Source organism: Pleurodeles waltl, chromosome 9, assembly GCF_031143425.1.
Source record: "Pleurodeles waltl isolate 20211129_DDA chromosome 9, aPleWal1.hap1.20221129, whole genome shotgun sequence".
Lineage (NCBI taxonomy): Eukaryota > Metazoa > Chordata > Amphibia > Caudata > Salamandridae > Pleurodeles > Pleurodeles waltl.
In genome coordinates this window covers 228318744-228343171 of record NC_090448.1, presented here as the reverse complement: position 1 = coordinate 228343171, position 24428 = coordinate 228318744, and the positions used below count along the sequence as shown (strand labels likewise).

At 46.6% G+C, this 24428-nt stretch overlaps 1 protein-coding gene across 1 annotated transcript in view; it reads left to right on the top strand.

Annotated features, from left to right (window-relative positions):
• DNAH1 (dynein axonemal heavy chain 1) overlaps positions 1 to 24428 on the top strand; it is an 827745-nt gene that overhangs the window by 589978 nt on the left and 213339 nt on the right. Inside the window, exons 50-51 of the mRNA XM_069206595.1 lie at positions 15929 to 16064; positions 17011 to 17219. Of these exons, the coding sequence (XP_069062696.1) occupies positions 15929 to 16064; positions 17011 to 17219 (345 nt within the window). The remainder of the gene's footprint in view (positions 1 to 15928; positions 16065 to 17010; positions 17220 to 24428) is intronic.

The following is a 24428-nucleotide window of genomic DNA, read 5'->3' as shown; positions in this document are numbered from 1 at the left end:
CCTGGTGCCTCAAAGCCCTTGGTACCTGGGCAGCATATACTAGGGACTTACATGGGGGCACCAGCATGCCAAATGTGGGGTGAAAGTAACTAAGTTACCAAGTTAGAAGGGAGAGTGCATAATCACTCGGGTCCTGGTTAGTAGGATCCCAGTGAACACAGTCAAACACACTGGCAACAGGCAGAAAATGGGGGTAACTATGCCAAGAAAGAGGGTACTTTCCTACACTCCTGTACCAATCTTTTGGAAGTATGTTAAACTAAAAAAAGGAGCCTTTAAATGTGGCTTTTGTTGACTTGAGGGCTGCTTTCAAACTTTTCCCTAGGAATAAACTTTGGGATACCGTCAAGTCAATAATGCTATAATAATGGAGGGCAATCTTATACCCACACTTTTATTTGTGGACAATACCTTCCTCTTATCTCATATACCAATGAGTCTTCAAAACGTGATAAATTTACTGACTTTTGTGTTCTGCCGGATCTAGAGATTAATGCAGCTAAAACTAAAGATATGAATATAGGGCCATGCAGACCTTGCAGAAAGGTTTGAGATTAGGATTACAACTGCTGGATAGAGTGCATAAATTTGATTTTCTGGGGATTAGAATCAATAAACCACAACTGTGGAAACAACAAGTTCAGACAGGTTAAGTATTGTTGCTCCATGGAGCATCAACTGTTAGAAAAATGTATAGGGTATCTACTTCTCTGTCTTTATCTCCGGTTATGGAAGTTTATAGTGCCTATAGTGCGTAAGCACAAACCGCTCCCCTTTTTGGCGCTGAAATATGCAGAATTACTAATGCTACCAATCTAATTTGTTGTAAAACTGATTCTATGAGAACCATGTTGAACCTACCTCAAAGTACTCCTTCTATCCCACTGTACTTTGATCTTGGGCTAAAGAGAATTGGGGATTTGACAACCATTTGACTTATCCTTGATTGGATTTGAATTTTATCAACACCTGAGCTCTCCTCGTATAGGGAGGGACTCAAAGAAATTCTGTCCTTCGATAAGAATCATAAGGTGCCATGGCTTATCCATGTAAAATCTTGGATCTTAAACATAGAGCTAGAAACATTTTGGTATGATCCTTTATGGATGACAAGAGGATCGAGGTGGACTGTATCTAAAGCTATCTGATAGAGACTTCTAGCTGCAGATTCCTTGCCTTTGAATTCCCTTGCGTCAGATTGGAATCTGTTTTTTTTTCTGCTGAGCAGTACCTTGCATGAGCTGTCGGCTCCGCGTGGCATCGACAGCATCGTTGGAGCCGTCTGTGATGTCACAGTCTTCTATGTAGGCACCACCCTGGTGCGTGTACGCCAGTGCTTTTCCTTCTTCGCCTGTGAAGTGCAGGTCTGGATAGAGCTACCCTTTTTTCAACGTTTCGTCAAATATTTTTTCGATTGTCTGTGCAAATGACTTCAAGGAAGACTGGATTCAAACCATGTGCTGCATGTCATCGCACCATGTCGGTCACTGATCTACACCAAGTTTGTCTCTGGTGCCTTGACAAGGACCACGACACAAAATCGTGCTCCGACTGTCGGGCCATGTCTTCGAAGGCCTTGAGATCTCTCAAACTTCTAGCGGCCCCGCAGTCGCCTTTGGTCAGCGCGACTCCGAGGAGGTCATGGTCCCGCTCAAGGAGGAGGTCGCGGCACCGCTCCAGGAGCCCCAAGTCATCTGCATTCAGGTAAGAGGCACAAAAAGAAGAAGTCCAAGCGGACTTTGACTTCGCCATGCCCGTCGGCTGACAAGGTGTCTAGGGAACGTCGACGTTCTGAGTGTGGTTCCGCTGAGCCATTGCCAGGGCCGACTCTGCATCTCCCCCCCTTTCTGGGAGCTGGGGCGACCCCCGCTCAATTAAAGGAATTTTACAAGGCTATGCGCCTTGTTTTTGAGTGGGCTGCCCCCTCTGGTGGGTCTTCAGGCCCCGCGGGGTCAGCAGGGGCCCCATCAGATTTGACGTTGCCGGCTTTGGCCTCGGCACCGTTGGGGACACCAAGATCCTATAGTGGATCCGGCCCGGTGCTGAGTTCTCACAGTCAGCCTTCTCCGGTGCTGGGCCCGATGTCGACGCTCCCTCCACCATGACGCCCACTGGTGGTGGTAGCCCCATCCTCATTCCAGATGATCCGGAGCCGGAACGACATTATACAACGCCGATTCCAACTTTGATGACGCCGATTAGGCCCAGATCAGTGCCTGCGGCTTATTTAGAACAGCGAGGCACAGGTGAGGAGTGGGAGGGGTCTGAGGACCCTTTAGAATATGGATTGGAGCATGAACAGGACTGGTATGAGGATCTAGGGGAAGCCAGTGGACTGGATACTTCTCCCGATACTGGCATGCTCTCACCTCCCGCTACGGAGGAGGGGGCATCTTATGCCATGGTGGTGCGTAGGGCAGCTGAGGTCTTGGACATAGACTTGCCTACGGTGCTATTCAGGACCAATCTGACAAAGGTGGTTCAGTCAGGGGTTGCTACATCAGAACCGATGTTACCCTTCAATGAAGCCCTCACAGATGTCCTTCTGGGAACGTGGTCCAAACCCAGCACAGGGGCTCCTGTGAATAGGGCAATCGGCCACTGCCATAGGCCAGCTCCAAGCGACCCTAGTTCCCTCACCCGACACCCCACCCCAGAGAGCTTGGTGGTCCAAGCCTCCACTTTCCGTGGAGCCTTCCCTTCCACCCCCCTGGATATGGAATCTAAGGGACTGGACCAACTTGGAAAGAAGATGTTTTCTTCCTCCAGCCTGGCACTGAGGTCGGTAAACACTTCTTGCCTATTGGGACGTTTTTCCTATACTTTATGGGATACGGTGGCACAAGTGCTGCCCCAGGTCCCAGAGGGCGTATGGGCCACTCTCACCCAAACTGTCAAGGATGGGAGAGATGCAGCCAAGTTTACCATCAGGTGTGGCTTGGACACGACCGACTCGCTGGGCAGGGTGATTTCTTCGACTGTGGCCCTCCGATGCCACACCTGGCTACGTACCACTGGCTTTTCGGGGGGTGTCCAGTCGAACTTGATGGGCATACCTTTCGATGGCTCACGCCTTTTTGGTGAGAAGGTAGACTCTGCGCTTGAGAGGTTCAAGGATTCTTGGGCTACGGCCAGATCCTTGGGCCTCTTGGCACCTGTTCGCCAGCAGTCTGCCTATTCCTTTCAAGGCTTCGCTTGGGGCACAGTACCACGCCAACCACAGGTTAGCCACCATCCTCCGGCTTCACAGCATCCCGTGTGAGGACGAGGTTGTGGTACCTTCAGACCCAGAGGGTCTAGCCAGAGGTCGCCCACCACCCAGCCCTCCTCTTACGCCATGCCCAAGCCCTCCTATTATGGTTCTGCAAGACCATGTCCATCCAGTTGGAGGGAGGATTAAATTTCTTCTCTCTCACTGGCAGTCCATAACATCGGACAAGTGGGTCTTGCAGATCATACAGAAGGGCTTTTCCTTCCCCTTCCAGTCTTTCCCTCCCTCTGTCCCTCCGTTAGAAGAACAGCTGATGGTGGATCATTTGATCTTACTCTGCAAGGACATTACGGCTCTCATGGCCAAGAGTGCCATAGAAAGAGTACCGATGTCAGAAGTAGGCAGTAGTTCTTATTTCCGCTACTTTCTGATCCCAAAGAAGGACAAGGGTCTTCGCCCTATCTTGGATTTAAGGGACGTCAATCTCTTCCCTAAAAAGGAGAAATTCAAGATGTTCACTGTTGCTCAGGTCTTGTCGGCCCTAGACCAAGGAGACTGGATGGTAGCGTTGGACTTACAGGATGTGTATTTTCACATTCCCATCCTGCCAGCCCACAGGCGTTACTTGCGGTTCAAGGTGGGCCACAAGCACTTTCAGTTTACTGTGCTCCCCTTCAGTCTCACCAGTGCCCCTCGGAGTTCACCAAAGTGATGGCGGTGGTGGCAGCTCATCTGTGCAGGTTAAGGATTTCAGTCTTCCCCTACCTCGAAGACTGGCTGTTGAAGGCTCCTATGCCCCAGGCTCTCGTCACCCATCTTCAGACTACGGCGGACCTCCTGCGTTCGCTGGGGTTCACTATAAACATGCTGAAGTCACACCTGACTCCCTCTCAGAAGCTCCCTTTCATTGGAGCCATTCTGGATACAGTGCAGTTTCGGGTTTATCCTCCTGAGCAGTGAGTCCAGGATATTCAGGTTACGATACCAATGTTTCGGCCTCTATCTTGGATTTCTATGAGACAGACTCTGAGGCTGTTGGGACTCATGGCTTCCTGCATCCTGTCAGTCAAACATCCCAGATGGCATTTGAGGGCTCTGCAGTGGGACCTGAAGTTCCAGTGGGCACAGCATCAGGGAAATCTTACCAGTACTGTTCAGATCTCGGAGGGAACGGCAAAAGACCTGCAGTGGTGGTTAGTGAACAGTGATTGGGTCAAAGGCAGACTCATCTCCCTTCCCCAATCAGATCTCACAGTAGTGACAGATGCCTCACTTCTGGGATGGGGAGGCCACCTGGGAGAGGCAGAGATCAGGGGCCTCTGGGCTCCATATCAACTTATTGGAGCTTTGGGCAATCCGGCTAGCATTGAAAGCATTTCTTACTGTTGTGAAAAGGAAGATAGTACAGATGTTCACGGACAACACTATCGCAATATGGTACTGCAACAAGCAGGGCGGTGTGGGGTTGTGGACCCTTTGTCAAGAGGCTCTGCATCTCTGGACATGGCTGGAACAGCAGGGCATAACCCTGGTGGTTCAACACCTGGCAGGTTCTCTGAACGCCAGGGCGGACAAACTCAGTTGGCCAAGCTTAGCGGATCACAAAGGATATCTCCATCTGGAGGTGGCGCAAGGCCTCTTTCAGCAGTGGGGAGAGTCTTGGTTAGATCTGTTTGCCTCCGAAGAGAACATGCAATGTCAGCAGTATTGCGCGTTGGAGTTTCCAAGGCAGCTATCACTAGGCAACGCTTTTCGTTGCGAGTGGAGTTCAGGCCTCCTGTTCGCCTTTCCTCCCATACCACTTCTGTCCAGAGTTCTCAAGAAAATCAAGAACGACCGGACCCACGTAATCGTAGTGACTCTGGATTGGGCACGGAGAGTCTGGTATCCAGAGCTTCTCAAAATGAGCATCAATCCTCCAATCAGGTTGCCCCTTTGGGAGGATCTTCTGTTGCAGCAGCAGGGGAAGGCTCTCCACCGAACCTGTCAACTCTGCGACTTCATGCGTGGAGAGTGAGCGGCAGCAGTTGATGGTTTATGACCTCCGTCCAGAAGTCTGTAATGTCATTCTGACAGCCAGGCATCCCTCTACCAAGATGGTTTACGCCTGCCGTTGGAAGCGTTTTGTATTATATTTGTAAGGAAATGGCTCCCTGTTGCAGTTAGCCCCCACTTTTTGCCTGATTCTGATGCTGACTTGACTGAGAAGTGTGCTGGGACCTTCTAACCAGGCCCCAGCACCAGTGTTCTTTCACCTAAAATGTACCATTGTTTCCACAATTGGCACACAGATACGTCCCTTGTAAAAGGTACCAGTGGTACCAAGGTCCCTGTGACCAGGGAAGGTCCCTGAGGGCTGCAGCATATGTTGTGCCACCCTAAGGGACCCCTCACCTAACACATGCACACTGCCATTGCAGGTTGTGTGTGTTGGTGGGGAGAAAAAGGCAAAGTCGACATGGCATCCCCCTCAGGATGCCATGCACACAAAATACTGCCTGTGGCATAGGTAAGACACCCCTCTAGCAGGCCTTACAGCCCTAAGGCAGGGTGCACTATACCACAGGTGAGGGCATAGCTGCATGAGCAATATGCCCCTACAGTGTCTAAGACTTTTCTTAGACATTGTAAGTACAGTTGTGGCCATATTAGGTATATGGTCCTGGAGTTTGTCAAAAACGAACTCCACAGCTCCATAATGGCTACACTGAATACTGGGAAGTTTGGTATCAAACTTCTCAGAATAATAAACCCACACTGATGCCAGTGTTGGATTTATTAAAAAATGCACGCAGAGGGCATCTTAGAGATGCCCCCCGTATTTTACCTAATTGTTCAGTGCAGGACTGACTGGTCTGTGCCAGCCTACTGCTGAGAGACGGGTTTCTGACCCCATGTGGTGAGGGCCTTTGTGCTCTCTGAGGACAGAAACAAAAGCCTGCTTCACACCTCCCCCCTGCAGGAACTGTAACACCTAGTAGTGAGCATCAAAGGCTCAGGCTTCGTGTTACAATGCCCCAGGGCACTCCAGCTACTGGAGATGCCCGCCCCCTGGACACAGCCCCCACCTTTGGCGGCAAGTCCAGGGGAGATAATGAGAAAAACAAGGAGGAGCCACCCACCAGTCAGGACAGCTCCTAAGGTGTCCTGAGCTGAGGTGACCCCTGCCTTTAGAAATCCTCCATCTTGATTTTGGAGGATTCCCCTAATAGGAATAGGGATGTGCTCCCCTCCCCTCAGGGAGGAGGCACAAAGAGGGTGTAGCCACCCTCAAGGACAGTAGCCATTGGCTACTGCCCTCTCAGACCTAAACATACCCCTAAATTCAGTATTTAAGTGCTCCCAGAACCTAGGAAACTAGATTCCTGCAACCTAAAGAAGAAGAAGGACTGCTGACCTGAAGCCCTGCAATGAAGACGAGACGACAACTGATTTGGCCCTAGCCCCACCGGCCTGTCTCCCTACTTCGAAGAAAACTGCAACAGCGACGCATCCAACAGGGTCCAGCGACCTCTGAAGCCTCAGAGGACTACCCTGCATCTAAAGGACCAAGAAGCTCCTGAGAACAGCGGTCCTGTTCAAGAAACTGCAACTTTTGGAAACAAAGAAGCAACTTTTAAAGACCACACGTTTCCTGCCGGAAGCGTGAGACTTTCCACTCTGCATCCGACGCCCCCGGCTCGACCTGCGGAAAACTAACACTACAGGGAGGTCTCCCCGGCGACTGCGAGACCGTGAGTAGCCAGAGTTTGACCCCCATGAGCCCTCACAGAGGTGCCTGCAGAGGAAATCCAGAGGCTTCCCCCTGATCGCGACTGCTTGCTTCAAGGAACCCGACGCCTGGAAACCACACTGCACCCGCAGCCCCCAGGACCTGAAGGAACGTAACTCCAGTGTAGGAGCGACCCCTAGGTGACCCTCTGCCTAGCCCAGGTGGTGGCTTCCCCGAGGAGCCCCCCCCCGTGCCTGCCTGCATCGTTGAAGAGACCCCCAGGTCTCCCCATTGAGTCCTATTGAAAACCCGACACCTGTTTACACTCTGCACCCGGCCACCCCTGTGCCGCTTAGGGTGTACTTTCTGTGCCTGCTTGTGTGTCCCCTGGTGCCCTACAAAACCCCCCTGGTCTGCCCTCCGAAGTCACTGGAACTTACCTGCTGGCAGACTGGAACCGGGGCACCCCTATTTCCATTGAAGCCTATGTGTTTTGGGCACCACTTTGACCTCTGCACCTGACCGGCCCTGAGCTGCTGGTGTGGTAACTTTGGGGTTGCCTTGAACCCCCAACTGTGGGCTACCTTGGACCCAACTTTGAACCCTGTAAGTGTTTTACTTACCTGTGAACTTAATTACTTACCTCCTCCAGGAACTGTTGATTTTTGCACTGTGTCCACTTTTAAAATAGCTTATTGCCATTTTTGTCAAAACTGTACATGCTATTGTGATAATTCAAAGATACTAGAATATCTGAGTGAAATACCTTTCATTTAAAGTATTGTTTGTAAATCTTGAACCTGTGGTTCTTAAAATAAACTAAGAAAATATATTTTTCTATATAAAAACCTATTGTCCTGGAATTTGTCTTTGAGTGTGTGTTCCTCATTTATTGCCTGTGTGTGTACAACAAATGCTTAACACTACCCTCTGATAAGCCTACTGCTCGACCACACTACCATAAAATAGAGCATTAGAATTATCTCTTTTTGCCACTATCTTACCTCTAAGGGGAACCCTTGGACTCTGTGCACACTATTTTTTATTTTGAAATTGTATATACAGAGCCAACTTCGTACAATATTGTACAGAGAGGTATATTGATCCTCTTTCTTCTGCTCTCTCTAATATCCTTCTTTTCATTCTGTCACTCGCCCAACAGGGTTCCACCTTAGGGACTCTTAAGGGCTATCTTTCTGGCTTATTGGCTTTTCTTCGGTTGCCTGATAAAAAATCTTTTTTAAATCTCCTATTGTACATAGATTCCTAAAAGGGCCTGTACATATGTTTCCACCTACGCCCTTTTTGTTATGTCCCAGTGGGACAGTAATCTGGTGCTCACATTTCTCATGTGTGCTCCCTTTGAGCCTTTATATAATTGTCCTCTATGGCTTCCCACCATCAAGACAGCCTTCTTAGTGGTGATCACATCTGCCAGAAGGGTAAGTGAGATGCAGGGTTTATCATCAAAACCGCCCTATCTCATGGTATATCCTGATAGGGTGGTTCTGAGTCCTCTGCCTCTTTCCTCCCTGAGGTGGTGACCCCATTCCATCTGGGTCAGAATATCACCCTGCCCTCCTTCTTTGCTCCACCGCATCCCTCTAAGGAAGAGTAGTGACTCCACCGTCTTGATCCAAAAAGAGCTTTGTCGTTCTACCTTGACCGCACAAAAGAGTTCCGGGTGGATGACCAACTCTTTGTGGGGTATGTTGGTGCAAAGAAGGGTCGGGCAGTTCAGAAATTAACCATTTCACGCTGGGACTTTCCCTGCATCAAGATCTGCTACCCATTGGCTAAGAAGCAGCCTCCTGAGGGCTTATGAGCTCACTCTACAAGAGGAAAAGCTGCTACCACGGCGTTTGCTCGAGGTGTACCAGTCCTAGACATCTGTCAGGTGGCAACGTGGGCCTCTTTGCACTTGTTTGCAAAACACTACTGCCTGGATGGCCAAGTGAGGAGAGATGGGCATTTTGCTTGCTCTGTCCTACAGGACTTTCTTATATGAGGTGTATATGTCCGCAGCCTACTGCCAGGAGGTTGTGGCTTGGGTATCTATTCAAAGGTAAGGAATCTGCAGCTAGAAGTGTCTATCAGATGAACAAGTTACTTACCTTCGGTAACAAATTATCTGGTAGAGACTCTATCTAGCTGCAGATGCCTTACACCCACCCATGCCTCCCCGCTCTGCAAATATATTATGTAGTTTCAGATTTTTTCCCTTCTTCAGGGCATGTCATTTCACATAGATAAACAGAGAAAGTTGGTTCTTCCATGACTCTGCGCTTCTGGCGTGGGAAGTTGTGGAAAAGAACGGACGTATGCGTGCCGGGGAGGTGCCTATATAGAAGACCGTGACATCACAGACTACTCCAACGACGCGTTTGACGCCACGCGGAGCTAGACGATGCACGCATATCCAAACAACACCGCGCCCAGGGTACTGCTCAGCGGAAAAATCCAGATTCAAAGCTGACGCCAGGTAATTCAAAGGTAAGGAACCTGCAGGTAGATAGTCTCCACCAGATAATACGTTACCGAATGTGAGTAACTTGTTCTTCAAGGATTGTGTAATTTACGATTGCCATTGTCCTGTGAATGGTGGTAGTTTAACTGACACGTTCCTGGCCCATAAGCCTACTCCCCGTTTTGAAAGTTTCATAGATGATATTTGTCCTCAACATGCTAAAACACACTATGTCAAAGTTAGGTATGGGATGCTGCTACCTTACAGTTTTATATATGTGTGCAGATTTTAATGATTTTATTGGAAATTGCTTCACTTGCAGTAACATTACTGAAAATGTTGATTATATTTTGTTTTTCTGCCTGGCTGATAAGCATGCTGAGAAAAATGGATAAGACTGCTTCATTTGAATATGGGAATTAGATGTTATGTAACAGTGTCTAGAATATTTGACACTGATCTGAGTTAGAATATTAATTTAGTAGAAGCTTATTCTTATGTGCTGTTTGGATTTGAAGAAAGCACCCATGCCTCTCTTTTGAATTTTATTCTGCATTATCCTGTTTTAGAGTGTTTCTGCTATAGATGTATTACAATGAATTATATATATGTGTGTTTTGAGGGGTAGTTCTCTGAAGTAAACATTGTTTTGTTGGTTATAAAATGAACTCTTGTAGATTTTACCTGAATCATTGTTTATACCAAAAGGTTAATCTTGTCTGACAGCCTTTTCGCCAATTTTTGCAAAGTTATATAGTTAAGAGCCACATTTATGAGTCGTCTTCTGGGGTTCTTGCCAAAATAATTTTAACAGCTTTGCAAATTGTGATTTTATATAAACAGTGATCTGATAGAGACTTCTAGCTGCAGCTTCCTTACCTTAGAATTTCCTGGCGTCAGCTTCGAATCAGGAGTTTTTTCTGAGCAGTACCCTGCGCGAGCGCCGTCGGGCGGCGTCAGCATTGTTGGAGCCGTCTAGGATGTCACGGTTGTCTAAATAGACGCCGTCTCTGCACGCGTACATCAGTTCTTTTCCTTCCAGGAGGTCGCAGCACTGCTCCCGGAGCCCCAAGTCCTCTTCCTCGTATTCGAGGTCATCCGAAGGTAAGAGGCACAAGAAGAAGTCCAAGCGGACTTCGTCTTTGCCATGCCTGTCGGCCGACGAGGCATCTAGGGAACGTCGATGTTCCGAGCGCGGTTCTGCGGACCCGTCGTCGGGGTCAATGCAGCGTCTTCCCCCCCTCTTTCCGGGGACCGGATTGACCCCTGCTCAAATAAAAGAGTTTTACGAGGCCATGCATCTCGTTTTTGAGCGGGCTGCACCCTCGGGTGGGTCTTCGGGCCCCGTGGGGTCAGCAGGGGCCCTTTCGGATTCGACGCCGGCAGCTTCAGCCTCAGCGCCGTTGGGGACCCCAAGATCCGATACGGGATCCGGACCGGCGCCAGTCTCCCACAGTCGACCTCCTTCGGCGCCGGGTCCGACGTCAACGATTCCGCCACCAGCGCCCACCGGTGGCAGCCCCATCCTTATTCCGGATGATCCAGAGCCGGAGTGACGTCGTACGACGTTGACTCCGACTTCAACGGAGCCAATTCGGCCCAGATCATTGTCTGAGCATTATTTAGATCAGCCAGACGCAGGAGAGGAATGGGAGGGGTCTGAGGACCCTTTAGAATGTGGATTACAACAGGACTGGCATGAGGATCTAGGGGAGGCAGTGGACTGGACACGTCTCCAGATACTGGTCTGCTCTCTCCTCCTAATGTGGCTACGGAGGAGGGTGCTTCTTTCGCTATGGTGGTGTGTAGGGCAGCTGAGGTCTTGGACCTAGATTTGCCTATGGTGCCAGTCAGGACAAATATCCTGACAAGTGCTTGAGCCGGGGGTGACAACATCAGAGCCGATGTTGCTCTTCAATGAGGCTCTTACAGACTTCCTTCTGGGTACGTGGTCCAAACCCAGCACAAGGGCTTCTGTGAATAGGACGGTCAGCCTCCGCCATAGGCCCGCTCCGAGCGACCCTAGTTTCCTGACACAACACCCCACTCCTGAGAGCTTGGTTGTCCAAGCTTCTACTTCCTGTGGTGCCTTCCCTTCCGCACCCCCGGATAGGGAATCCAAGAGGCTGGATCAGCTTGGGAAGAAGATGTTTTCTTCCACCAGCCTGGCATTGAGGTCCGTAAACACCTCTTGCCTATTGGGCCGTTATTCCCATACTTTATGGGATAAGGTGGCACAGGTGCTGCCCCAGGTCCCGGAGGGCTGTCAAGGATGGGAGAGATGCAGCCAAGTTTACGATCCGGTGTGGTTTGGACACGACCGACTCGCTGGGCAGAGCGATTTCATCATCAGTGGCCCTACGTCGCCACGCATGGCTACGTTCTACTGGTTTCTCAGGGGATGTCCAGTCCAGCTTAATGGACATGCCCTTTGATTGCTCTCGCCCTTTTGGCAAAAAGGCAGACTCCGCACTTTCAGCGTCAGCATGACAGCAGTCTGTCTTTTGCCCCTTTCGAGGCTTCGGAAGGCGCGTGGTACCACACCAGCCACAGTTTAGCCACCGTCCTCAGGCTTTACAGCATCCCGGAAGAGGACGTGGTCCCGGCACCATCAGACCCAGAGGTTGGCCGCCACACAGCCCCCTCCACTGCACCCAAGCCCTCCTAGTATGGTCCTGCGGGATCACGTCAGTCCAGTTGGAGGGAGGATTCATTTTCATCTCCCTCACTGGCTTTCCATCACCACGGACAAGTGGGTCCTGCAGATCATACGGAAGGGCTACTCCCTTCCCTTCCAGTCTTTCCCTCCTTCTATCCCTCCAACAAAGGAATGGCGGATGGATGACCATCTGGCTTTGCTCCGTGAGGAAGTTACGGCTCTCTTGGCCAAGGGAGCTATAGAAGAGTCCCGATATCAGAAGTAGGCAGTGGTTGTTATTCCAGCTACTTTCTGATTCCCAAAAAGAACAAAGGCCTTCGCCCTATCTTGTATTTAAGGGACGTCAATCTCTTCCTCAAGAAGGAGAATTTCAAGATGCTCACTCTTGCTCAGGTTTTGTCTGCCCTAGACCAAGGAGACTGGATGGTAGCATTGGATTTGCAAGATGCGTATTTCCACATTCCTATCCTGCCAGCCCACAGGCGTTATCTGCGGTTCAAGGTGGGCCACGAGCACTTTCAGTTTACCGTGCTTCCTTTCAGTCTCACCAGTGCCCCTGGGGTGTTCACATAGGTGATGGCAGTAGGGGCAGCTCATCTGCACAGGTCAGGGATTTCAGTCTTCCCCTACCTGGACGATTGGCTGTTGAAGGCTTCTACGCCCCATGCTGTTGTCACCCACCTCCAGACGACGGTGGACCTCCTGCATTCGCTGGGGTTCACTATAAATGTGCCGAAGTCACACCTGACTCCCTCTCAGAAGCTCACTTTCATCGGAGCTGTTCTGGACACAGTGCACTATCTGGCTTATCCTCCCGAACAGCGGGTCCAGGATATTCAGGTTATGATACCGATGTTTCGGCCTCTATCCTGGATTTCGGTGTGACAGACTCTGAGGCTGCTGGGACTCATGGTTTTCTGCATCCTATTGGTCAAGCATGCCAGATGGCGCATGAGGGCTCTGCAGTGGGACCTGAAGTTCCAATGGGCACAGCATCAGGGAAATCTTACCGACGTGGTTCAGATCTCGGATGGGGACTGCAAAAGATCTGCAGTGGTGGTTAGTGAACTGCGATTGGGTCAAAGGCAGACTCCTCTTCCTTCCCAACCAGATCTAACGGTAGTGACAGATGCGTCACTTCTGGGATGGGGCGGCCATCTGGGGGAGGTGGAGATCAGGGGTCAATGGTCTCCGGCGGAATCCAGGCTCCACATCAACTTGCTGGCGCTTCGGGTGATCCGGCTAGCATTAAAAGCATTTCTTCCTGTTGTGAAAGGGAAGGTGGTGCAGGTGTTACCGGACAACACTACCGCAATGTGGTACTGCAAGAAGCAGGGCAGTTTGGGGTCGTGGACCCTTTGTCAAGAGGCTTTACGTCTCTGGACATGGCTAGAACAGCAGGGCATGACCCTGGTGGTTCAACACCTGGCAGGTTCTCTGAACGCCAGGGCAGACGAGCTCAGCCGAAAATGCTTAGAGGATCACGAATGGTGTCTCCGTCCGGAGGTGGCGCAACTCTTTCAGCAGTGGGGAGAACCTTGGTTAGATCTGTTCGCCTCCGTAGAGAACGCGCAATGTCAGCAGTTTTATGCGTTGGAGTTTCCAAGGGGGCTATCGCTAGGTGACGCTTTTCGTCGCAAGTGGAGTTCAGGCCTCCGGTACGCCTTTCCACCTATACCACTTCTGTCCAGAGTTCTCAAGAAAATCAAGAACGACCGGGCCCAAGTAATCCTAGTGGCTCTGGATTGGGCATGGACAGTTTGATATCCAGAGCTTCTCAAAAGGAGCATCGGTCCTCCAATCAGGCTGCCTCTTCGGGAGGATCTTCTGTTGCAGCAGCAGGGGGAGGTTCTCAACCCAAACCTGTCAACTCTGCGCCTTCATGCGTGGAGATTGAGCGGCAACAGTTGATGGTTTTTGACCTCCCTCCTGAGGTCTGTGATGTCATTCTGGCAGCCAGGCGTCCCTCTTCTAAGTCGATCTATGCCTCCCGTTGGAAACGCTTTGTTTCATATTGTACAGAGAGGTCTATTGATCCTCTTTCTTCTTCTCTGTCTAACATCCTTTTGTTTATATTGTCTCCTGCCCAGCAGGGTTCCTCCTTGGGGACTCTCAAGGGCTATCTTTAAGCGTTCTCGGCTTTTCTTCAGTTGCCCGATCAACCATCTCTGTTTAAATCACCTATAGTACAGAGGTTTTTAAAAGGGCTTGTGCATCTGTTCCCGCCTGTGCCTTTCATTATGCCCCAGTGGGATCTTAATTTGGTTCTTACCTTCCTTATGTGTGCTCTCTTCGAGCCCTTGCATAACTGTCCTCTCCGGCTGCTCACTATTAAAACAGCCTTTTTGGTGGCAATTACATATGCCAGGAGAGTGAGTCAGCTGCAGGCTTTTTCTTCAAAGCCACCTTATCTCATGATATATCCTGACAAGGTAGTGTTAGGAACTCGTGCCTCTTTCCTCCCCAAGGTGGTGACCCCTTTACATCTGGGTCAAAATATCACCCTGCCCACCTTCTTTGCACCTTCTTTGCAGGGGTTATAGCTTGGGTATCTATTCTAAGGTAAGGAAGCTGCAGCTAGAAGTCTCTATCGGATGAACAAGTTACTTACCTTCGGTAACGAGGTATCTGATAGAGACTCTATCTAGCTGCAGATTCCTTACACCCACCCAAGCCTCACCGCTCTGCAGATATTTTTTATACGGATATATATATATGTATATATATATATATTTTTTTTTGTATATGTATATATATGATTTTGGCATTTTTGCCTTTCTTAAAGGCATGAAAGAATTTTTATTTCAAATAGTCAAAGAGGTCAAACCCATAATTGTTGGTTCTTCCATGACTCTGCGCTTCTGGCGTAGGAAGTTGTGGGAAAAAATGACGTACGCGCGACGAGGCGGCGTCTATATAGACAACCGTGACGTCATAGACGGCTCCAACGACGCTGATGACGCACGCGGATCCGAACAACGCCGCCCGACGGCGTGCGCGCAGGGTACTGCTCAGAAAAAAGTCCAGATTCGAAGCTGACGCCAGGGAATTCTAAGGTAAGGAATCTGCATCTAGATAGAGTCTCTATCAGATACCTCGTTATCGAAGGTAAGTAACTTGTTCTTTAAGCCAAATAGTACCAGAGAGTATTTGAAGTAATATGTCCTTTTTAAAACCTCTTCATGTCCAGTTTATCATATGAAAGTGGATGTATAAGCTGTATTTTATTACCTTAGTAATTCTACAGTATTATGTTAAATTAATGTATACAACATGAATTTTACCATTCGTCTGGTGTGATGCTTTATACATCAGAGCCATTGTGCACTGATGTGGCATGTATTGGTATTAATACAAAACAAAAACACAATTGCTGTCTAAAATAAAATCTAAAAATGATTGGCTCTACCCCTGCTTCAGTTCAATACAAGCAATCGTAACTTGTCTCTAGCAAGTGGGGGTAAATAATACAACACCACCTGCATGAGGGAAAGTACTCATTCAGATGAATCTCTTTCTGTTTATCATTTTTTTGATTAAGTTTTATTGACTTCTGGTGATGTAAACGGAGATCAGAACCCTAGTCAGAGGCTGTCGACTTCGCTTAACTATTGGTTATAGCCCACCTTGCAATTGTGTGACAGGGGCAAGGGCAGATAATGAGGGAAAGAACAGTTAAGAGCTGCTAATGACCAGCGTCAGGAGGGCAGAAGGTATAATATTACCCGACACCCTAATGTCATCCATACAGGCAAATAAATATGCCCAATGGGCAGGCAACTAAATCGAATATTCAGACAACCACTAGAGGGTGGCATCTTTCTAAGCATTTCAGCTGGATGGAAATTAAATTAAATTAAATCTCTTCCTTGGTTATAGGGCAGAATATGAATGCTTCCAGATTGAACTCGCTAAGAACTACGGAATTCCTGAGTGGCGGGAGGACATCAAGGGCATTCTGCTGAAGGCTGGATTGCAGGATATTCCCATAACTTTCCTCTTTACTGACACTCAGGTACTCATTACTTGTGCGCCACCCTGTATTACTGCTTTGGACTTCTGACATGTATTGGGACTACGTAATTAATTAATGTTCTGCTGACTGAGCCCTTGCTGATGTGCAAGCCGGCTTCCTATGAATGCTGTTGATGCTGACACAAGCGGATTTGCTTTCACATAGTTCAGTGCTCACTAAGATAGAGCTCATCTTTACAAACAACTCCGACCTTTATTTAGGTGCCGCACATCTCTACTACACACACAGATGCTTACTATTTTGTCGAACCTCCACACAGGTACTGTTCTTCTGCCCGCAACTTTCATACACGATTAACAAGTGGAAAATGTTATATAGTGATGAACAGGTTCATTCGAAGTTGGGTATTGGAATTATTTTGATCCCAGCTAGAGTACTCCATCAAAAATGTTACGATTTGTGTCGAATCAGTACTTTTCCTGTGGATTAAGTTGTTAACTAATACAAATCTGTTAAAACGTGTTACTTTCCTTGATTTAGTTTCAAGTAGACACCACACCTCATCCGGTACGCTGAGCAGCTGTGCATGACTACTATTTGAGATACACCTTCAATAAAATGTTCTGTGTAAAATGTTCTAGTGTTCCCTAAATCAATATCATCTGTGCTTGTCCGTCACTTCCATAGATTCTGCTCAGATCTTTGAAACCTAAACAAAACTGATCAGCTGTCTACAACCCACACAACTACTATTTACAACTGTTCACCCCCACCATGATGCTGTTTACTGTCACTGTCCTCACACATGTACTGCTTATTTATGCCATTTTGAGGCATATATACTCCACATTTATGTACCTGCTTACAGGTATGTTATCTTTCTGCAATTTCCCAAATCTAGCATACATATGAAAAATCGTTTTTTACCAATATAGGTCACTGCTCTCCTCCTATTGAAAATGTATTTTCATCTCCATTTATTTAGATTAAAAGTGAGTCCTTCCTCGAAGACATTAATAATGTCTTGAACTCCGGAGATGTTCCAAACATTTACGGACTTGATGAACAGGACCAAATAGTCACAGTGATGAAGCCGATTGTTTTGGACATGGGTCAGCAGCCTACTAAGGCCAACATGATGGCAGCCTACACTAAGCGAGTGCGTAGTAACATACACACTGTGCTGTGCATGAGGTAAGGTCCAGTGTTGCGAAAGAGAAGCTTTTCTCAGAAGAATGTCTTTTTTGCTCAGATAAACAAGTTTCACTTATTATTTTCTTTTGTTGTCTAACAATATGACAGCAGAAAAATTAAGATAAAGTGTTAGTTCGCCATATTTGGGAAATTTCTCCAATTAACTTGTGAACTTGTTGGAGAACAGTTTGATGAAGATTTGTTTATCGAATGCTTTATTCACACGTTAATGGGTCTTTGAACTAATTTTAATAAGGGTTTATGCCGCAGTTCCTATCACCTGGTTAATTCCAAGGCTAATTAAAATACCATCTCACAATTTGTTTAAATGCATCTCCAAGACATCCTGCTCCTCGTGGGTATCCAGCTCTTTGGCCACATGTTCCCCTGCGTCTTCCCAAATGATGACTTTGTGTCCCTTACCAATTCCTGCTATCCAAAAGAGGTCAGAAGGGGCTTCGCTATTGAGTCTTTAAACTCCAAAGAGGAGAAAGGATGTATTTTAAAAACTTGTCAAGCGTGGTCTCGTCCAAACAATGATGGCCATAAATCTCGTGAGTCCTGAGAAACCTGCCACCTCAGGATCACCATTGGATGTTTTGGTGGCTATCTGGACTTTCTTGCTTTTGGTGTCCCAGCAGTATGCCTGTGCTTGTCTTCCTCTAAAAGCAAAAATGTGAAAATATGGCTAACCAGTAATCCAGAATACATTTTGGGTGCATTGCACATGTTGTAAAAGCGACAGGTACAGGTATTGTGGCATCATTGCATAAAATAACTCAACATACATTTCGTGAAGTCACTGATTAGCTTGAGTACTCAAATACTCCAAGGAAAAATTGGATTATTTGCGCCCCACCTGTGGAACAGTCAAAATGGTCTGAAGGGACTTTGCACTACAGACCATCTAACCACTGGCTTCTCAAAAGTGTACATTCATAAGTGTAGACAGCACAGAGCTCGGTGATTGGTGCTCACAAGAATACGATATTTGGAGAGACAATTGCAACTATGGTATAGAACAAGCCCTTTAAACTGTTGTCCTATTGTGACTGGAATCTTTTTGCTTTGTTGTTAACATTGCCCAGGCCCGTTAGCAGGCTATAAGCCCTTGGTGCTTTGAAACCAGTCTTCAAGGACAGGATGCTGTTTATGCTTTGGAATCTTGGACATGGTTTGCCTACGATAAGGGCGACACTCTCCAGGAGCCACTATTCTTCACACCATCTTGGTACATATAATTGGGTGTGTGTGCTGAAAACAGTTCCCCAAGATTGGAATAAAAACAGTAATTCTGAAAACCCCCACACGCGCCTTGGAATACAGAATACTTCAGGTTGTTTCAATTGTAGAAAGCAGTATATTCACCAGACGTCCAGAGTTTAAGAAAAGATGGCACAGTGGAACTGAAGGTGACTACAGGAAACGAGAACACAGAAAACTGAAGCACCAAACAAGGGAAAAAAATAGAAACAGGTGGCCATGAACCCATCAAAAAATATTGCAACATAATTGCCTCACACAGAGTGTATGATTCAGTCTGATCTCACTATATGCTGGTAAACACGTAGAAAGAAGAGGCAATCTTTCAAAGAAAGTGTGGTGGAGTCATCTTTGATTGTTTTGGACTGTTATTACAAATAGAATAATCCATTACCCAAAGTTGAGGTTTAGGAGCAGGAGAAAATGTGGATCTGGAAAAGACATTTAAACAGAAAATAATGATCAGCCTGATTCTCCTTTTGCCTTCTCCACTGTAATACGCTGAGTCTGTCACCATGTCCATACCTGCTGAAAACTCGCTATAAGCCTCCAGCCAGCACATGCCATTGCAAGAGGATCCAGAAAACACCAGTTAATAAAGTAAACGGAGACATGGAAGGTAAACGTCTCCAAATATTCCCTGGCCTGGCTTTGTGTGTGCCCACTACTTCCTTTTTGCATAAAATGGCAGTCCTGGTAGACGGGGTACTCCTTCCATTAGAAAATACTTTAAACCCAAGGAGATAGGTTCCCTGGGTCTAAAAATAGTTCGGGGAGTGGGGCTGCCCAACCACTCCCTTAAACAATGGTTGAGAGAGGGGGGCTTACAAATTTGTTTGGACTCCAGGGCTAAAATCAGCTCGGAGACGGGGCTGTGTCCCATCCTCTTAAATATGCATGCCTCAGAGGATGGGACACCTAGGCACCTAAATAGCTGGGGAGGGGGGTCCCTACTGACACAACCCTTCCCTTATATAAATTATAGGATGGCAGATGCCATATCCTCCTCCTTCTCCATAATCCCGCAGAGAAAAGCTTGATTTGTGTTTTTTTATTTTGGCCCCGGGGAGGGGGGTATTTCCCTCTGGGTGCCCTCAATAAACCCCACTGGGGCAATGTATTCTTATCCTGCCCCTTACATTATTATTACTATTTTTTAATCTTCAGGACAGGGAACTAAGTCACCGTGCCAGCAACATTTTTCTGGCAGCCAATCAGAGTGCTCGCTCCTGCAGGAGTCTGATTCCTTCTGGAGTGAATTGGCCCAAGGGGAAAAAAAGCTTGCTGGGTCAATCAAAATTACAATTTTTGAAAACTGAGTCTGAGGGACACTTGCGAGAGTCCTTCAAACCCAGCTGTTTAGATATACATATATTTTTAAATCTTATTATCTCAAAAACTACTTAATTGATTTACACCAAATCTGGGCCAAGATCAAGCTTCCTCCCTAATTCGGTGTAATTGCGTTCAGCACTTTTTGTGGTAGCGCTGGCTAAAAAAGTCTATGGAAAATGCATGGGGATTTTTCTTTTTTGGGACCCCCCCTTTTTCTCAGCCCTCACTTGATGGATCATCCTGAAAGTGACCATGACAAACTAGCCAAAACAAGCACTTTTTTGGAAAGTTTTGTGAAGATTCCTCAAAAGGTGCCAAAGTTATTAGCAGATCAAAAAGGGCATTTCCTATGGAAATCTGGACCTAACTGTAACTACCCAATGGCAACTGTATATATACATATATATCTACATATATGAATATATACATATTCACTGAAAAAATAAAGCTTAAAGCCACATTATAGCTATGTGTTGAAGTAACATAACAACACTGAAATTCACCAGTTATATTTTAATGAGCTATCACTTGCATCTCCATCAGGCATTTCTTATAACCTCACATATTACATCACCACTCATGACATCTTAAATTACATCATTAAATAAATCTCAAGTTACATCATAGATTACATCACTGGTGAGAACACTGATAACACAATAGTAATTTACACCAAAAAGTTACAAAGTGTACATATGTGTATCCATAGTTTAGAACAGGGGTCCTCAAACTTTTTAAACAGGGGGCCAGTTCACTGTCCCTCAGACACTGTTGGGGGCCGGACTATAGTTTGAAAAAAATATGAACAAATTCCTATGCACACTGCACATATTTTATTTGTAGTGCACAAAAAGCAGGAGAAACAATGCAATGAAGAACGATTTTAATCAACATAAACTTATTTCAATGAGAAGTATGGGCCTGCTTTTGGCTAATGAGATGGTCAATATCCGGTTCCATATTTGTTTCTGATAGTCGTAGCAAGTGATGCAAGTGTTCATCAGTTAGTCTGGATAAGGTTCGAGATTTCAGATGTTTCATTTAGGAAAAAGTCTGTTCACAGATATAGGTGCTGCCAAAGATGGTTGCAATTTTGAGTGCATGGTTCCTGAGATTAAGATATGTCTCAGAGGGGAGAGATGAATAGAAATTAGTAAGGCTGCTTGATTTGAATGCTTCTTTCAGAGAGTCACAATTCTGTAGTTCGGCCAATTCCATTTGGTAAATTGGATCAACAACTTCAATGTCAACAGAAAATGGGTTCCGGAAAAGCTGTATGTCCTGTTCATGGAGATGAAGCTCTTTAAATCTAATTTGAAACTCCTTTTGCAACATTTCTAGTAAATCCACACATGTTTTGTTTGGGAATGCAACTGCTGGTTTTTCTGCCAACAGGTTTTGAGTGGTGGGGAGATGGCAGATGTTTTCCCTCCTTCACTTGTTTAATGAGGAGGTCTAATTTTACTTGAAATGCCTTCACACGTGAAGGCATTTCACAGATGAGCTTCCCCTTTCCTTGAATATTGAAACTGTTGAGTAGCTCTGTTATATCTGTCAGAAAGCAAGGTGCCATTTCCATTCTGCATCTTTGAGCTCTGGTGGTACTTTGTTTTTTGAAAGCATAAAATCAGAAACCTGTGGAATTAAGTCATAAAAACGTTTCAAAACTCTCCCTCGACTCAGCCAACGGACTTATGTGTGGTACAGAATATCTTTATAGGGAACATTTAGCTCAGACAGAAATTCCTGAAACTGTCTGTGGTTTAGTGCATGAGCTCTAATGAAGTTAACACAAGATACCACAATTTTCATGACGGAGTCCAACTTCAGTGATTTACAACACAGTGCTTGTTGTTGGATGAGGCAGTGTATGGCTATTGGATGTAAATGGTTGTGTTTGTCCATCTCTTTCTTAATGCATGCAACCACTCCTTTCATAGACCTCACCATACTGGGAGAACCGTCAGTTGTCACACTAGCCAGTTTAGCCCAGTCCAGCTCCAAATGATTCACAGTTTGGCAAACTTTTTCATAGATATCCTCTCCTGTTGTTGTTCCTTTGATGCTTTTCAGTGCAGCAAGCTTGTCTGTGACTTCGAAATAATCATTTGTCCCACGAATGAAAATTAGAAGTTGTGCAGAATCGCGAACATCATTGCTTTCGTCGAGTGCCAATGAAAAATAGCAAAGTTTTTTGAGGAGTTTTGCAAAAGCAGATGCAAATTTTCCCCCATTTCTTCAATCCTTCGTGTAATTGTTGGTCCTGAACGACTTACTGTAATAATAAATCAGCCTTCTCTGGACACATCTCTTTGGCAACAGAAAGAAGGCATTCTTTAACAAATTCTCCCTCTTAGAAAGGTCTGCCAGTGCGTGCTATAGGCTTGGCAATTTGAAAACTTGCTCGCAATGATGATATATTTAGCTGTTTTTGCTTCACAAAAGCATGTTGCTAAGTTGTCAATCCATTTTTCAGTTTTAATATTTTATATTTTCTCACTTGTCCGACTAAACAATCATATTTATCTTTATGTTGAGTTTCATAGTGTCGACACAACTTGTATTCCTTGAACACAGAGACTAAATTCTGGCATATTAGACAAACAGCTCTTTCTTTGTACTGCGTGAAAAAGTAATCGTAAGTCCACTGTTCTTTGAATACTCTGCACTCAGAGTCAATTTTTCTTTTTGTTGACATAATGATTTCCTAGGGATTGAAAATTGCTATTAGTAAAATACCAATAAATACACAGCTACAAAAACAATATACCAGCAATAATGTCTAAACAAAAATAAAAAAATGTCAGCGCTCAGCAGTAATGTAAATGGCCAGCGCTCAGCAGTAATGCACAAGCTCACTCATTAGCAGGCACACACACACACAGGCAAAAGGTCACTCACTAGCAGACACACACACACACACACAAGCTCATTAACTAACAGGCACACACACACACACACACACACACACAAGCTCACTCACTAGCAGGCACACACACACACAAGCTCATTCACTAGCAGACACGCACACACAAGCTCTCTCACTAGCAGGCACTTATCCCAGGTGTAGGTGAAAGGTGGCCCAAGTATGCTTATACTATTAAATTTATCTATTAAATGATCAATTTAATAGATCATGGCAATTTCAGTTTAGGGCTGAGAATACTGAGCGGATAATCATCCCCCTGGCAACTGGAAGTACCAACCGTGCCTCAGAAATGCCCTAATTCTGGGAGGCCCTTGTGTCCCTATATGACCTATATATTCTGGATAGGACCAAGACACTTAAGAGCATTCAGCGAGGTTTAAAAATAATTCCAAAAATGTGTAAAGAATGACCCCACACACCCCCTGGGTGTCATGCTTCATCACTGTTCTAGCTTGCTTGCCAAAGAAGCCTCTAATAGTGGACAAGCTTCCTACGTTCACATGAAGCACTTATGGACGGAGGGTGGGGAATGGGATCCATTTAATGCAAAATACATCAAACATACAGTAAACATCAACATTTGTGTTATGCCCAATTTTTGCGAACACACTTGTGGCAATTTATTTTGCTGGATGCAATTAATATTGAGAAACAGACATATACATACACATACTGACATACATACACATACCCACACATACTGACATACATACACCCACCCAGACATACATACACATACATACAGATACATACATGCACATTGGCAGACATACACATACTGACATACATACTGACATACATACATACATACATACTGGCATATATACATACATACATACTAACAAACATGCATATGCCCACAGCTAATTTTTCTTACCTTTTTTTTCTTTTTTTGTTGCAGAAGGGTGGCTGTGGCTCACGGAAGTCGCTGTGGCTCTCTAGTTCTCACAGCTTGAGCTGGAAGGAAGTGACTGTTGTCACTTCCTCCCAGCATTACCTTGGCCTGCTATTTTTTAATGGGGCCCGGTCGCGCTATATGCAGCAGCACTGTCCGGGGCCCCAGATAAGCAAAGGCTTGTCTCTTCCCTCCTGCGCGGAGGGACCTGGGAGGAAGTGACCGGCTGTCACTTCCTCCCAGCATTACCTTGGGCCTGCAATTGTTTAATGGGGCCCGGTTGCGCTATATGCAGCAGCACTGACTGGGCCCCAGACAAGCAAAGGCTTGTCTCTTCCCTCCTGCGCCGCAGGAGCTGCGGGCGTCACTTCCTCCCAGCATTACCTTGGACCTGCAATTTTTTATTGGGGCCCGGTCGCCCTATATGCAGCAGCGCTGACCGGGCCCCAGACAAGCAAAGGCTTGTCTCTTCCCTTCCGTGCGGAGGGAGCTGGGAGGAAGTGACCAACCGTCACTTCCTCCCAGCATTACCTTGCGGCTGCAATTTTTTAAAGGGGCCCGGTTGCGCTAACCAGGCCCCTGAAGCAAATGCTCATCTGGTGGCCGGGGGTTCAGGACCCTGGCAGGCCGCATCCAGGAACCTGGCGGGCCAGATCTAGCCAGCGGGCCATAGGTTGAGGACCCCTGGTTTAGAAATGACGAAAGTCTCTGAGGCAAGTATAATTATGCATGTTGAAACTTATGGTGCACCATTTACAAATCAGTAAAGTTTGGGGTGAAAGTAGTG